Source organism: Cebidichthys violaceus, unplaced genomic scaffold (assembly GCF_023349555.1).
Source record: "Cebidichthys violaceus isolate CVI_PGR_0920_01 unplaced genomic scaffold, fCebVio1.0.p SCAF_3, whole genome shotgun sequence".
Taxonomy (NCBI): Eukaryota; Metazoa; Chordata; class Actinopteri; order Perciformes; family Stichaeidae; genus Cebidichthys; species Cebidichthys violaceus.
This window is the reverse complement of record NW_027176483.1, coordinates 5,612,700-5,627,838: the sequence shown is the minus strand read 5'-3', so window position 1 is coordinate 5,627,838 and position 15,139 is coordinate 5,612,700. Positions and strand designations below refer to the sequence as shown.

General features: G+C 43.0%; 1 protein-coding gene across 1 annotated transcript in view; it reads right to left on the bottom strand.

The window, feature by feature from the left end:
• The window catches only part of nell2a (neural EGFL like 2a), a 73,887-nt gene extending 64,389 nt beyond the window's left edge, over positions 1 to 9,498 (bottom strand). The window contains exons 1-2 of the mRNA XM_068723293.1: positions 9,091 to 9,498; positions 8,679 to 8,807 (exon numbers count right to left, since the gene is read on the bottom strand). Of these exons, the coding sequence (XP_068579394.1) occupies positions 8,679 to 8,807; positions 9,091 to 9,142 (181 nt within the window). The 5' untranslated portion in view covers positions 9,143 to 9,498. The remainder of the gene's footprint in view (positions 1 to 8,678; positions 8,808 to 9,090) is intronic.
• Between the last annotated feature and the right edge of the window lie 5,641 nt (positions 9,499 to 15,139).

Sequence of the window (15,139 nt, the reverse complement as noted above, 5' to 3'; positions counted from 1 at the left end):
CATCACTATTATTATTATTACTATGACTTCTATTATTCACACCATTGAGAGCCAGTTCCTAATTGAGATGGTACTGACATTTTAGGGATACAAGGAAACAGGAACATTTGCTGGACGAGAGACCATTTGGTTGGGATTTCACAGGCCATAAGCTTTACATATTTGATGTATTCACATAAACTCTTGACGAATTTGAATTCATAAATGACAAATCAAGACTAAACCCACTAAACCGCTTGCTTAAATTACATTACTCTGTTATGCCAGTTAGTTGACCGTTTTGATCTCAAACCTGTTTTGATAAAAGGTTAATGTAACCTCACTTGTTAAAATAATCATGAGGATGTTTGGCAAATTAAGGGGTTAGGAAACTAGTGAGCCACTTTGAAACTTTTAAGGTCAGGTCATTCAGCTCAAACAAAACTTGAAGTCATCCACTTGCTAAGATAACTTATTTCTACCAAATATTGTACCCGCTTATTGCAGCTGTCCCAAAAAATAGTATCAGTGGATCAAACTCTTTCCCGTTGGCTTGGTGTAGGACTACAGACATGAAGCTAAGGATTTTGGGAGAGGATGCGAGAGGCTGACGGTGCTGGTGTGGATGGGAGGGCCTTTTCTGTTATGTTAGCTCGTAAGCTCCTGTTTGCACCAGTGTGCCCCCTTCCTCCTCTCCAACTCTACACAGACGTCTATGCTACTTTAATGGAGGCATCAATAAATGATGACATTTCTCAGAAGCAATCACATCAAAGAGTTCACTTCCAGCTACGGGTTGAATGCAAGATGCCCTGGCACACTTAAGCGCTCCAGGAAGCTAGCGTGGCAGCTTTTCCTCAGTGTATTAAGATTACTTCCAGCTGGTGGGTTCGTAACCAATTAACACAATGCAATGTGAAAACAGCAAGCAGCAATGTCATGATGAGGACTGGCACTCACAGTGTACTCATCGGTTATATGGGATACAATGTTTTCATACACTTCTTTTACTTTCGCTCTGAATGTATCGTGCTAGCATTAGCCTTTTCCTGATGGAGGCTTTTAAGCCTCATCAGGGACGTATTTTGAGTCATTTCTCTCTAAACAAAAATACTCACTAGATTAGATGGCAATAGATGCATTGCCAAGGGAGTATGATTCCTGTGTCATTGGCTGAGGTGGGACAGATGGTCCAATGACCGCAACAGGAGTTCTGCCCAGCAATAATCTGCTGCCATCAACAGATCCCACTTAATCACCAAATGACCACTGTTGACAATAATCTCAGAAATGATAGGAAATCATTCTTGTTTGGAGGAGTGTTTTGATCCAAATTACTGAATTGTGATCAAAGCTACAGTTTGCCGTCTTTTATTATTTATTTTTTTGTAGAAAAATGCTTTGTGCTGTTAGTCATTTTCCAGATTTTGAAGCCAAGATTGAGCTCAAGCCAAACAGGATTTACAACGTCAATGACTATATGAGCTGGTCAGTCTACTGCCACGCCATGTGTTGAACGCAGAGCACACTGATATCTTAATCATGAGCGAAATCAGCACAGTGGGAGCAGGTGTCAGGGCGGGGTCCATTCGGATGTGGCGGGGGGGGGGGGGGATGGTGAGGACTGAGGAACCTCTACCACTGGGCTGCTCCTTGGCGGCCATGAGCCTTTGATCTATGAGTGGATGACTCTCATCACCAGTCTTAATACTTGGAAGGGAATGAGGTTGCTTCAAATGGGACTTTGGGGGATTGGAGGGTGGAGACATCTTCTCATTCAGATGGAGTGATGAGATTGGTCTGTGTCGGGTTGCCTGTACGAAAAGCACAATGATCTCAATGGTCTTGACAGGCACTCAAAGGAGGATTAAGACAGCTATCGAGGCAACATCTCTGCATTTGCTAAAAACATTCATGAAAGAGCAGTAGATGAGTTTGTGCTGTGAGGAGAAGGCCAGCATCCCCTTCTGCCAAATCAATGTGGTCCTGCTGTGGGGGCCTTTGGTCGATTATCTATTGGCAGGCGCCTGGATGGGGCAGCCACCTGCTCCTAAATACCACTCTGATGTGAGATACTGACACAAAATAGCCTGGAAATGATGATCTAGCACATAAAATTCCAATCAGCACATTTTTCATGCACAATAACACGACTCTTGTCATCCATCCTAGTTGTTTACAGGCTATGCGGACCGGCTGATTGTGAGAAAACAGTTTTTGAGACATACAGAGTTTTATCAGCTGACTGGAGATCTCTAAAAGCCTCAGGCTCAGTAGCATCCCAAGCAAGCGTAGCTTTCGGCTATAGCCTAATCTTATCTCCTGGGTACATTGTGCTTTAATGGTTACACTGAGGCCACGATTTCCATCCCTCGGCTTCATTCCTAATCTTAAACTGTCTAATGTGGTCTTATTTTGTTTGACCCCTCGTACTCACACAGCTGTAATCCCCTCACACTCCCATCACGGCGTTCTCATGGACGTATATTGGCACCGCTGCACCAATCCATTGCTCACACATTTAGCATTTAGAACAGGTGCCCTGCAGCACAGCTTGAGAGTCCAGATACACCTAGCTTTGGCACAATCCTTTTCTCGCACACTGCATTCACTTCGAACTGTTTAACAGAAAGTTTTTGTACTGGAACACGGTAGAGTTTCCCCCTTTTTTCCAACAAATAGAACATACCCTGAAGGACAGGCCGAAGTATATTTTTATGTTGATTACATGTTTGAATTCTAATCAAATTATTTTCCTTAGGAAATTGGTACTAACAACAGTAATACTGAAATTAGATAAGACGATCATAGACACTTCTGTATGTGAATAATGAGGACTTTCATTCTTTGGTCTCTAGTGGATTGCCAGGACAAAATAACACCTCCTACCTCTTTGCAACAACTCTTCAACAAGATTTTGTTCTCTCGACCAGTTAAGAGTGAGCCATGAGATGCACTAAACACATAGAGCCAAGAGGGGTCTGAAAAAACACAGTGATCCAATCAGCAGAGGAAGGAACACATACCGGGTAAAAGTGTACTCTATTTTCTTATTACCTAATGTTTTCTATTTGAAAAATGACAGAGCAAATTTCAAACAACACCTTTTATCTGCCGGCCTGAGTGCAGAGAAGGATATGTGTGGGAGGTTTAGGCAAGAGGATATCTCTCCAGAGGGATTAGAGTAATGATAAACTCTCCACCGGCAGCAAACTCCAAACCCGTCATTACTGTCAACATGCGCGCAGCGCACACACGCAAACAGGTGAAGTAGGCCACACGGACAGACACACACAGACACTACGAGGCAGACATTTTGACTGGCCTATTGCTTCAAACATTGAGTCAATTAAAAGAAAACGACGGGCACAAAGACATGCAGAAACATGGGCTAACACAATGATGGATGGAGGCACACACACACATACAACTGCCCCCCAAAAGCTGTTTCTTAGAGCTCCTGAATATTCCACCCCGCTCAGTCAATCTGCATTCGACTGGCCGTCTCCCCCCACTGTGTCTCCACTCTGCTGGAACAAATACAAAACCGAGCCAAGGGCACCTCCAGGACTGCTTTGGCCAGCAATTTCTCCCCAATTCTCAGATCACCTCCCCAGTGACCGCCTGTCTGACATTCACACGTACACAGAACTAATGACAGCCTTCCAGCCACCCAACTGTATAACTGCCCTGGAGGGAAAGAAATATCTCCATGGTCACCGGTGCTCCTGTGTGGAACATAGGATCAGGCTCGCCTCAGAAAGCAGCAAACACAGCCGACTCTGACCACAGGGAGTTGGGGATGATGTCAGTCAACAGTTTGGAAAGGTTGGGTGACTTTTTGGGAAACGCAACAGAATATGCTGCAACAAAACAAATACAGCATATTTGGAAGGGAAATGGGATAACAAAAAATCTGTTTTGACTGGATTATGTTGTGTTGACTAAGCAAGTGTCACCTGCCTCATATTTTTTTAACTAGATATGAATGTGATATCTGTCAAAGACCCACCATAAGATCATACAAAAAGTAAACTGGGTGAAAGAATGCAGCAGATTGCTGCACTATGTTGCCAAGAAAAAAATCAATTTGATTATAGAAGATTCATGAAACAATGAGCCTCCACACCCTTTAGAGCCTCCTGTTTAAGCCCATCCTAATACAGTACTTACATGCCTATAAGAACATCGACCATACCGGCCCCAGAGCAATGAAAGCAATTTAAATGTAAGAGATGAGAGGAGAAAATGCACATTTCTCCTTCTGCACAAAAATACAAAATAAAGTTCAGCTAAAACTAATGTGAGACTTCTTCAGTCTGTTACAGGAATCAGTTGGGTACTTTTCAAAAGTTACAGTCTTTGTAAACCAAATCATCACTTTGTGTTACTATCCCTCGGCTGCGGCTCAGCAAGGAGACGGTGGGGGCACACAGAGGGAATTTCAAACTAAAAAGTATGTAACTCTGGAAAACCCAACTGATTTATCTGATACAGACTGCAGAAATGTTGGCTTCAACTAAACTTTGGAATGATTTTTTACACAGAGCAAGGACTGTGGATCTCGTTGTTCCCATCTATTACATTTATATTGAAGGGATCTCTTTGCAGTATAGACTGGAGGAACAACTACAGCAACTAACAGTCCACTGATGTGCATATAATGGGCATGTCAGTATTGTTTTCAGATAAACTTGGAAACATGTCCTTCAAGCTCTTTACCATCAAGGTGAAAATGGTTTAATATCACAAGGTTTTCTTAGATCTTTCTGTTTTCAGATACTTATTCCTTAACTCAGCTGAATTGAAGAGACAACAGCTTCGAGCAGCTTTAACTTGACATATTCAAGAGCATCCTATCTTATATACAGCTAAATCTCCAACAATTCTACAAGTGGAAGTCAATTCTCTCGTCAACAACTCCTGTTGTTTTGGAGGGAGACGTCTGAGAGAAAGTGGCTTAGCTCGGGTTTGGAGAGTACAAATGTTAACTGAAAAGCTTTGTTACAAACTGGCGGCTAGGAAACTTAAAGCTGTGATCTTCTCCAGGAAGGAACTGTCTAACAACAACATTGAGTCACATCATGGGCGGCGTTTTGTGATGTTATTGGCTCAAGTGAGACGATCTTGGGCTTTGCAGCTATGATTTTAACCACTCTTTTCTAATTTATCTCTTGCAAGTCACCCATTTTTAATAATAAGTTCAGCCTTATGGAGGTTTGACACAAAATCACTCATGTGCTCATGATTATTTTAATTGTTTAAAGGCCTAGGTTGTTGTGCTGAAAACAATCAGGCTGTTTTGTGCCCATTTTACCCCATTGGCAGCGTTTTTTATTCGCTGTATGTAATTATTTACAAGATACTAGGACATTTCTCTACATTACATTGCGTTTCAATGTGCATTGTGCAATAAACTGCAATGACACAAATTGCAAAATATACTTAACATGGGAACCCCTCAATCCACTGTGTGATTCATTTGGTAGCGGAGGCTCTTATTCAAAGCACCTTCCCGCATATAGAGGGCGTAAAGTTGAGCATGAATGTTACACTAACCTCTTCCGTCAGTGTTAATTACCTTATTGATTCCTGTAGGTAAATTGTCATTTTTCTTTCTCGTCCTTCCTTTGAATGTGGAGTTCGCTACAAAACAGCTCCCTCAGAATCTGCTCAATACAATAACAGCACAAAGTGGCGGAGCTGCACTCTGATATAGACGCTTTGAATCTGGCCTCTGCAGGACTAAGCTGCCCTCCCACCCATTAGATTACATCCTTCTATACAGCACAATACTCCAGAGCATCGTGTAGTTTACTAGCAACTGCAGCCTCTACAGTGGGAACACACTATTACCGTTCCTATGCAAACACATTTATCTGTTACACTCACATTAATGCAGGATAACAAACTCAAATTCACACATAGTCCCCTCTGTCTTCCTCCCTCCCTCCTTCACACACACACACACACACACACAGCGTTGCTGTATTATGAATGAGTCTCTTCCATCCTGTTACACTTCACCATCGCTGCATTCAGGGACATCACCACCACAACATACACAGAAACACCTCACTGGCAGCGTTCAAACAGTCTGAGCAAGAGCATGCCTCTGACAGGGTTCACACACACACACACACACATAAACACACAGATACAATTACAGGGGGAGTCCTGCTCTGCAGCTGAAAGGATGCTTCCAGCAATCGTGCTGTTTGCACTTCAAATGAGTTTGGTCCATACGCTTGTAGCCGGAGAGGCAGACTGTGTTGGTGTGTGTGTGTTGGGGGAAGGGAGGGCTCCTGGGTGTGGCCCCTGTGCTTGTTTTTACAGAGACAGATAGATATCTTGATGTCGGGATATTAAAAACTGTGGGGGAAGTGCTAATGATGTGGTGATTTTGTGGCGTGGCTGAGCATCACCTTGCATCAGGACATAAAAGGAGCATAGCCCTGGGGCTTTTCTCCCTCTCTATTATGCCCGTCCCTGAGGTCCACCTCTCCTAATGCCATGCAATGTAGCGCTGACAGCTACCTACAAAAGCATCAGCAGGGGTGCGCTAAACAGCACCCCCCCCCCCCCCCCCCCCCACTGCTCACTGCTCTTCTCTTTCTCAGACACAAAAAGACACACACACCGTGGCAAAGATATAGTGAACAGCAATGTGAACACCGCATTTGCTTATCCACAGACACGTTCCTTTACTGGGAATTACACTCTCTCTCTCTCTCTCTCTCTCTCTCTCGCTCTCTCTCTCTCTCTCTCTCTCTCTCCCTGCTTCTTTTCTTTCAGCTCTCAGCAGCTACCCCTCCTCCTGCCTCCACCCAGCACCCAGAGATAACAGCCTTCCCTTCGGGCGGGCGGGCAGGCAGGCAGCGGAGGGAACGGCCATGGATGTGTTCTGCCTGCTATCTAATGAGCGTCGGAATGTCACCGAGGGCCTATCTGCTGGTCCCGGCCAGCCAAGCATCCATACATGTGGAATCAGCACAGTCTATCAAACAGCTGGCAGACAGCTCTACTCCGAATTTCTCTTCTCTGCTTTCATTCTCTTTGTATCTCAGCTTCTCTCTCTCTCTATCTCCCTCGCTCTTCCTGCATCTTTACAGTATGTGCCTCTCCCTGTCTATTTCTGATCACAAACAAGCAGCAGGCCCAGGTCTGCTTTGCCCCCCCCCGCCTCCCCCTCACCCAACGTCGTTGACTTAACATAGACGTCCCAAATGAAGGATGGAGGCGAGCTCTGCCATAAATAACGCGCCGCCTTCTCCGCCCGGGTAACTAGCAAAGGTAACGCCGAGAAATAAGAGAGCCTAATGACGGCGAGGTGCCAGCCGTGATTTTTCATTTTGTGACAAAAGCTGTGGGAGCTTCTTTCTATAACTGTCTTTGTTTATCTCATTCTCTCCCTCTCTTTCTCCAATTCTTCCTTGTAGTGTCTCTCCCTCTCTTTTCGCTACCTGCCTGTGCAGAGCACTTCTGAGTGTTGTCTACACAGAGGACATCAAATGGCCTGCCTTCACAGAGGTGCTGGAGTTTGCTGCTCCATGCAGAAGTGCTGCTGTCTCAGCGGCTGTGCGGGGAGATTAGAAGACATCAGGAACGAGGAGGGGAGAGGAAAAATGTCGACAAACGATTGTGGTGTTGCTCTGTCCCAAAACAACATTGTTACTTTGGTACATTATGCGATCCGTGTTGAGATCCTCCTTGTGAAGATTTGAACGTTGCCACGTCTTTGGTTTTGCCACGGATCTTGGGAGCCAAAAGCAATTCCCTCTGTTGATACTTTTGGCTGGGTTATGATAGACATCTCCACATCCCTGTGATGGGGCTGTTAACAGTCTCATTTGGATTGTAATGAGTCTGACATCAAAATGACAGAGACGTAACACTGGGCCAAACAGTGCATATAAAAGTCAAGTACGACCGCAGCTTTGACACCTCCATTTTGCACAGTGCCATTTACTAAATGCCATAGATAACGTAATTAACTTGGCCTACGCACACACTGCCGCACAACTGACAACATGGACATCTGTCTCACTCTTCTACCCATTCATATTTTGGTTACAGAGTGTAAGTGTTCGGACTGCTTTAACACTCCAGAAGATCACCAATGGGTAAATTCTAGCGAGGGGCCCATTCACTCACAACATACATCTCCGTGAACACGGGGTTTTGTCCCTGCCTAATCTGATTATGCTAAATCTGTCTATGATTCTTTTGCGTGATTCACCCATCTCTCCCCCTCCGCTCGCCCGGCTCACCCCACTTTTTTTCATGAAGACCTAACATTGCCTATTGTTCAGGCAGGTGGCAGTCTGAGGGCCCCCAAGCTAAAGTCCCATTAAGAAAACTGCAAATCCATCGCATGCTGCTGCTGACAGTCTCCTGCACAGTTGTGCTACGGACGGTAAGAATCCAATACACGCATAAGGGCTCCAGCATTATCAGATAATCTGAGATTTTCAAATCAGGCATCTCACTAGAGGAGCTGCTCTGTGGTTTAATGGGCTTCATCCTGTTAGACTTACAAGTTGTCTAAACAAAATACGAAAAGGACAGCAGTATTTGTAACACTCACGTTTCATTAAAAGCATTTTGGTCAGCTTTGCGTCACATACATTCACATCTCATGTGGACACATTTTATCTTCCATCTCTGAACAAAAATACAAGGCGTGTGTGTTACGGTACCTTGGAAGTGGAAAGCTCTAGACTCGCTGTGGAAGCCCTGGACCTGAGTAACTCCATCAAAGCCTTCCCCAAGCGTTAGTTCATCAAACACGCTGATGCGCAGGGCAGGGTCGACCCCAAAGCCTACAACTAATTTGCAAACACAAAAAAAAAACAAGAGTGTCATTGTTGTTAGCAGGACAAGGAAACCTGTGATGCTGTATAAGACAAATCAACCTGCTGGTGTCAGGAGAAGAGATGGGTGGTTAATGTAATGTGTGCAAGCTGCTAATCAATAGGTCTGATTATTTCTGTGAACCCTAGGTGGCAAAGTATCTTTAAAAAACACATAATTGAATTATCTGTATCTCATCTTATCGTCTACATGCTGCAATAGATGGTTACTGTAATCAGTGACAGCCCTGTGTCCTACCTGAGGAGGCGCAAAATATGCCGAGAACCAGAAATAGCTGTGATAATCCCATGGTGAATGTATAAAAAAAAAGAAATTAGTCCATGTTTTGTCCACTTCCGAGAAACAAGTGTTGTTCAATCACATGCGAATGATGTATCACCCTCGCGCAGAAGGCTATTACCAATCCCAAATGCTGAGTGGAGGCATCATCACAACTTTGGATGCCCAATGATGCAATAAAAAAAAGAAAAGAAGAAGAAGCAAATCCGGCTAGAAGAAGAGCAAGGTAACAGTGTACAAATTATTCCATGTAACGCAAGGTTTGCGCCATCAGCACCATCGGCGGCACAGGTGGCTAACAGAGGATGCACAAAGCGAGCTGCCGCTGCCTCACCAGCTGAACAGACGCTCCTACAGCAGCGTGAATGAGAGCTGCAGCCGCTGAGGGAGGAGTGGAGAGAAAGACAGAGAGAGAGAGAGAGAGAGAGAGAGAGAGAGAGAGAGAGAGAGAGAGAGAGAGAGAGAGAGAGAGAGAGAGAGAGGGAGGGAGGGAGGGAAACCTGTCGAGGAGTAAAAGAGAGAAAGAAAGAAGGACAATGAAGCCCCCTTGTGGCCCGAGATGAGAAAACCCTTGACGAATCCACAACAGGCCACTCGTATTGATTGCAACCACGCCTGTTGCCAAGAGAGGAACATGTGCCCCTCAATCCCTGATGGGGAAAATAATTGTCATATACGGGTCGATCATTTCCTGAAAACACCTATGTGGATTTGCTCACCTCTTTGATGTGCTAATGAAGGGGACGTGGGATTGGAGTCATGTCTTGTAAAGCAGAAATGTGAGACGCATTGAACAGTGACTATAGAAACACTGACCAAAACGATCTTTGATTGGGATAGAGCACCATGGTAAACAAGGTTTTATCTCAATGGATATTACCTGGTTAAATAAAGCTTTTAATCAATAAATAATACAAGTGTGCCGTCTGTCTACAGGCAAGCATATAATCCAATATATATGAATAATTACATTTCCAATAATAATAACTATAACATAATATTCATGACAATATTTAAAGTTAAATATAGGAGAAACAACATTCAGATGTATTATAGACAAGGCATACTGTGACGTCACGGCAGGAAATCCACAGGAGTGATGAATAGCATAACGTGTGTGTGGTTGCATTGCATGTAGGTTTACCAGCGTCAAAGTCTGCTGGCTTGGCTAACCTAAATGGAAGGAAGCAGTCATTAATGATAGGCTATTAGTTACACCTGTGCTTGACATGCTATGAAAAAAAAAAAATAACAACAACATAACAAAATGTCTGCCTTATTAAAGTGTAACACCCAGAAACTGGCTCTTTAGGACTGTGTAGTTTGTGCAGGTTTTGATTGACAGTGGCGTCGTGCATGGCAACATGAGCAAACACCCCAGCAACTGTCATCAGATCCGGATTTTAAATCTTGTAAAAACACAAGTAAATCTCACATGTGAAATAACAAAAATTGTCATTTGGCAGAAAAATTGTGCATTCATTTATAACATTACTTGTTTCACAGCCTTTAAACAAATACCTTTTAATATGGATCGTCTATCAGCTAAATCAACCCTTTAACATTTCATCCTTTTTACCCTGGAGCTCCTGTTCTTGAGTTCAAACCTGGTCTACCACACAAACTAGTTGTTGCATAAAGATGAGTTGTCACCAAATATGTACACCCATAACGGCCATATTACAGAAAAGGCTAAAAGGGAACATACTGATTATGGTCGACGTGTATGATCAGACATTTGATCAATAGTGATGAAAAGCAGGCCATTAGCCATTACCACTATATTGTTAATATCAGGTAAACGCTGTTAGCTCTGTCAGCACTTTCACCGTAGTTTGCGCTACTAGCACTGTTAGCTGTTAGCCGCCGGCTCACCTTTGACATGTTGAAAGCCAATTAGAGGCAATCCAAATGCTCTCAATCTTGGATCTTGCACCTTTAATGCTCTGAACATCGTGTAGAAAACCTTTAAAATGAACTAGATTGTATACCTTGGTTTTGTTTTTAATGAAACCAGGAGATTTTCAGAGGGAAGAATTGTCAGTACTGGAGTCAGCAGGACGAGCGTTAGGGCCTGTGATGAATAAAATGCAATTATGTCTATGCCTGAGTCTGACCTTGGTTATTCAACATTTTCAAAACTTCATGATTTAATGGTGCTCAATCTTATTTCATGCAGATGGAGTGTGGGGCTTTAAGGAGCCCCCTGACAGTAATGTCATCCAGAGTTGAGTCGTATGGTGCTTTCTTGGGGTGCATAAATGTACTGCAAAGCAGGCTAATGAAGGGGACGTATAGGATTGGAGTCATGTCTTGTAAAGCAGAAATGTGAGACGCATTGTACAGTGACTAGAGACATTGACCAAAAAGATCTTTAATTGGGATACAGAGCACACGATACACGAGGTTGCTGCAATATTTTATCTTTCTGATTTACACCTTATACACAAGTGTCTTTTTCAGTGTAATATAAAGAAAGATAAAATAAGCATTATCGCATATTTTTTGATTTTCGTTCACTCGTACTTACTCTTGTGATACTTGTCATGTCCACTATTAAAGTCAGAGGATATAAAATGACCCAGAAGTATTACAAGCATCTGGATTTAGTCTTAAAGACATTCCAGCTGTTCTCCTGAATGGTGGAGTCCCTAAACATTTGAACCTCCTGGGTGGGTTCCCATTGATGTTAGGGCCACAGAAGTTGTTAAAGTCAAATAGTAATCGTGATAGTCTTGACTCTGATTGATTAAAGTGTAACTTGCTATGAAACATTCTGGGAAGGAATATCGAGACGACATCATGAGCAGCAGGTAAGAGGTGTGGCAGCCCTCTGTTCATGAAGGGTTGTCCCAGTTTGTCGTAGAAGGCCTCATTTACTCCTCTTTCAAAACATCTGTCGTATCTGTCCTCACACAGAGAGGTCGATTGAGAGAATACCAAAGAATTAGGTTTACCAGTGTGCTATAAATGCTGAAATTGTCCTATGATCAGAGTTATGACCTCCTATAAGCACATCGTTTTGTTCTTTCATTTAGTAAAGTTGTCCTGTAAAGTTGGAGTTTGGCTTTTTGGCAGGCGGTATGAAAATGTGTGCTTGGCTATCTGTGTGGCTCAGCCTTGTTAATGCCTTTTTATAGAGCGCAGATGCTTTGTGCTTTGAATATTTCTTAATGCGTTTTGCATCTTCTTCATCCATGGAGCCAATTACTATTGCGAGACATAACCATTTATCAGCAGCCATGCCATGCCAGTGATGTTTTCATTTTTTAAAGAGGAGGATAAACAGTTGCATTTCCCTTGAATGCTAATCAATTTCCTGCCAGATGGACGTGAATCGCAGCCTTTTCGTAACGGTCTGTTCAGAGGCGATCCCAAGTCCCCAACAAACCCCAGCCAATCCCTGGATCGCTGGGAAAGTGTTTTGTTGGCTGTGCCGGTCTGTTGAATCGGAGGCCAGCAGATATGATTATAGGGACAGTTCTAGATTCTGTGTGGTGCTAAACTCCATCCCAAGGACTCCGGATTAACACCAATTTATTTGTCATATCAATCCTCCCTTCCCCTTGAATCCAGTTTTCACTAGCGCCAATAACATGTTTTGTTAAAATTATGATTCATGCAAAACTGATGTGTTTTGACAAATAGGCCCTTGTCTGTGTAACTCACACAGCTTGTTCATAGGTCCACGGTGTGCAGCTAATGGGTTGCTGTTATCAATAAAACAAAGGCAGGCAATGGCTCTGCAGTGGCAGAGAGCGTCACATCTGTTGCTCGATAGGGCCACCAATCCTCTATTCATTATTAATAATATTAGATTTATTCTGGGTACAGGCACAGGAAATGTAATTACTTTGTAATGCCCACATTTCCGAACGTGCCATCAGGAAAATAAGCGTCATTAAAGCATGTGGCCAACCAAGAATGAAAAGTAATAAAAGTACACAATGTGAACATACACCTACTTTCCTGCTACACACACACACACACACACACTGAATCTCTCAGGTCAAGGCCAGTGGAACAGTATAAGTCCTTACTCTAAAAGATCCAGATGGGTGATGCATTAACTCTGAGAGGCGTATTTGCTGTGGCCATGAACGCACCATATATACATACTAATGCCATAGACAAAATGGAATCGCTTGCAGTAGCTGTGCCAGCATTGAAATGATCTGCAGAAAAACCCACAGGGCACTCCCAGGATGCATGTGTTGCATAGCTGACCTTGTATGTCTTTCAAATCAGAATCACATTAAGCTGTACGCTCTAATGATTCATTTGATGTCTGCTCAATAATGTGTTTGATATTCATTCCCACCACTTTGACGTATTGACAACATCATGATTCAATGTTAAGCGTTGGTGATGTCACTACGCAGCCACTAGTTGTATATAACTTTGTGTTGTCACTGCCCAGACTGCAAGAACTGCAACAGCACAACAAGTTTAAATCACTAAAACAACTAAATGGTAAACAATACAAAGTATTGAATATCAAAATATGCGTGGGGAAAATAAAACAAAATATAGCATTACAAATTAAAGATTTCCTGGAACAATATCAAACAAAAACTTGTTTTTTTCATTCTCTCAGTGCCATCTGGTGTGCATGGCAGTGAATTGCAGTGACGATATCAGAGGGTAGCAATACTGAGGTACAACAGATAGTGTCGCCCTTGGACCATTCCAGGGCTAAACACTTTGATGGCCTAAGATATGGGCAACACAAAGTAACTGCAGGAACAAGGTAGAGAGTGAATATGAAAAGAAATAGACTGCATGTACTGCAGGGGCCTCTCTCAAAGGTTACACGATGCTTTTGTCAAAGGGTTTATCTTCAGCCTGGTGTAATGTCATCTCTTTTGACGTGTTGAGGAATATCAGACTGGAATACATGAATACCATAAGTGATGTATGCTAATGTTGAGAAAAGGGTGGAAACTTATATTACTGGTTTTGTGGCCTTTTCCTATATGGCTATAGTTGATATTAAGTCAATTAATTTGTAAAATAATAACTTTTCAATCAATTAATTCTTTCAATATAAAGAATTAACCGTGGTCAAGGACAATGGATGAAGTTTTCCATTTATTTTATGTTCATCAATGAGTGTTGTCCCTAACAAGTGAATGCCTTTAACATGCTCCCGGGGCCATATGCAGATGCATATCTTTGTTTTTTGGTTTTAACTTTTCTCTCCCATTACCCCCCATGTGAGCAAGTGGGCAGGCTTATGTCATTGTTTAGCAAAAGCTCCATTTTCTCCACACATGAAAAGACCAAGGCATTTTAACATGTATCCACCCTGGATGGAGTAATGGAAAGGTTTCCTTTTCTGAATGAGAAAAACACCAGATTAGCAAGGACAGAGGGCTGAAACTGATTCAAAAAGATGTTTATTAAATGTTACCGGCTTAATATGGACTCTTAATCAAAGCATGGTTATACGTATGCTGATCTTTTATAGACTGCCCACGCAGTGCAGTTGCTCAACACAGCCACTCCCATTCCCCCTGGATCCTATTGTGAATGTGTGCAGTGAGCTGGCTCATTGGGCCCTCATGGTGAATGGCCAGCAGCCATTCACTCAGCATACAGAAGCTCATTAGAACTCTATAGACACACAATTGTGAGGCTCACATTAGAAACTTCCTCCTCTGAGGCACAGACACCGCACACAAAGTGCCAGTTTGCTGCTAAGCTAAGCGCATTGTCTTCCTGATTCATAGAGCTTGGCCCTCCATTCACGATATTAAGTTCGAGTGGTGGAATATCAATTGCGTGTGCAATGGGCCGGTATCTTTTTAAGAGCTTTAGTGGGGTTAAAAAAGAGAGAAAGGGGATCTCAGCCGGTCTGCAGAGTGCTAGCTTTCAACAGGGCTTTTGTGAGGATTCTGAATGAAGGGACCCCTGTTTTTTTCCCTCCATTTCTAAAAAAGAGATGGACATCAAATAAATTCACATGAACTTGCTTCAGGGTGTTTCCAAGACCTACTGTTTAAGA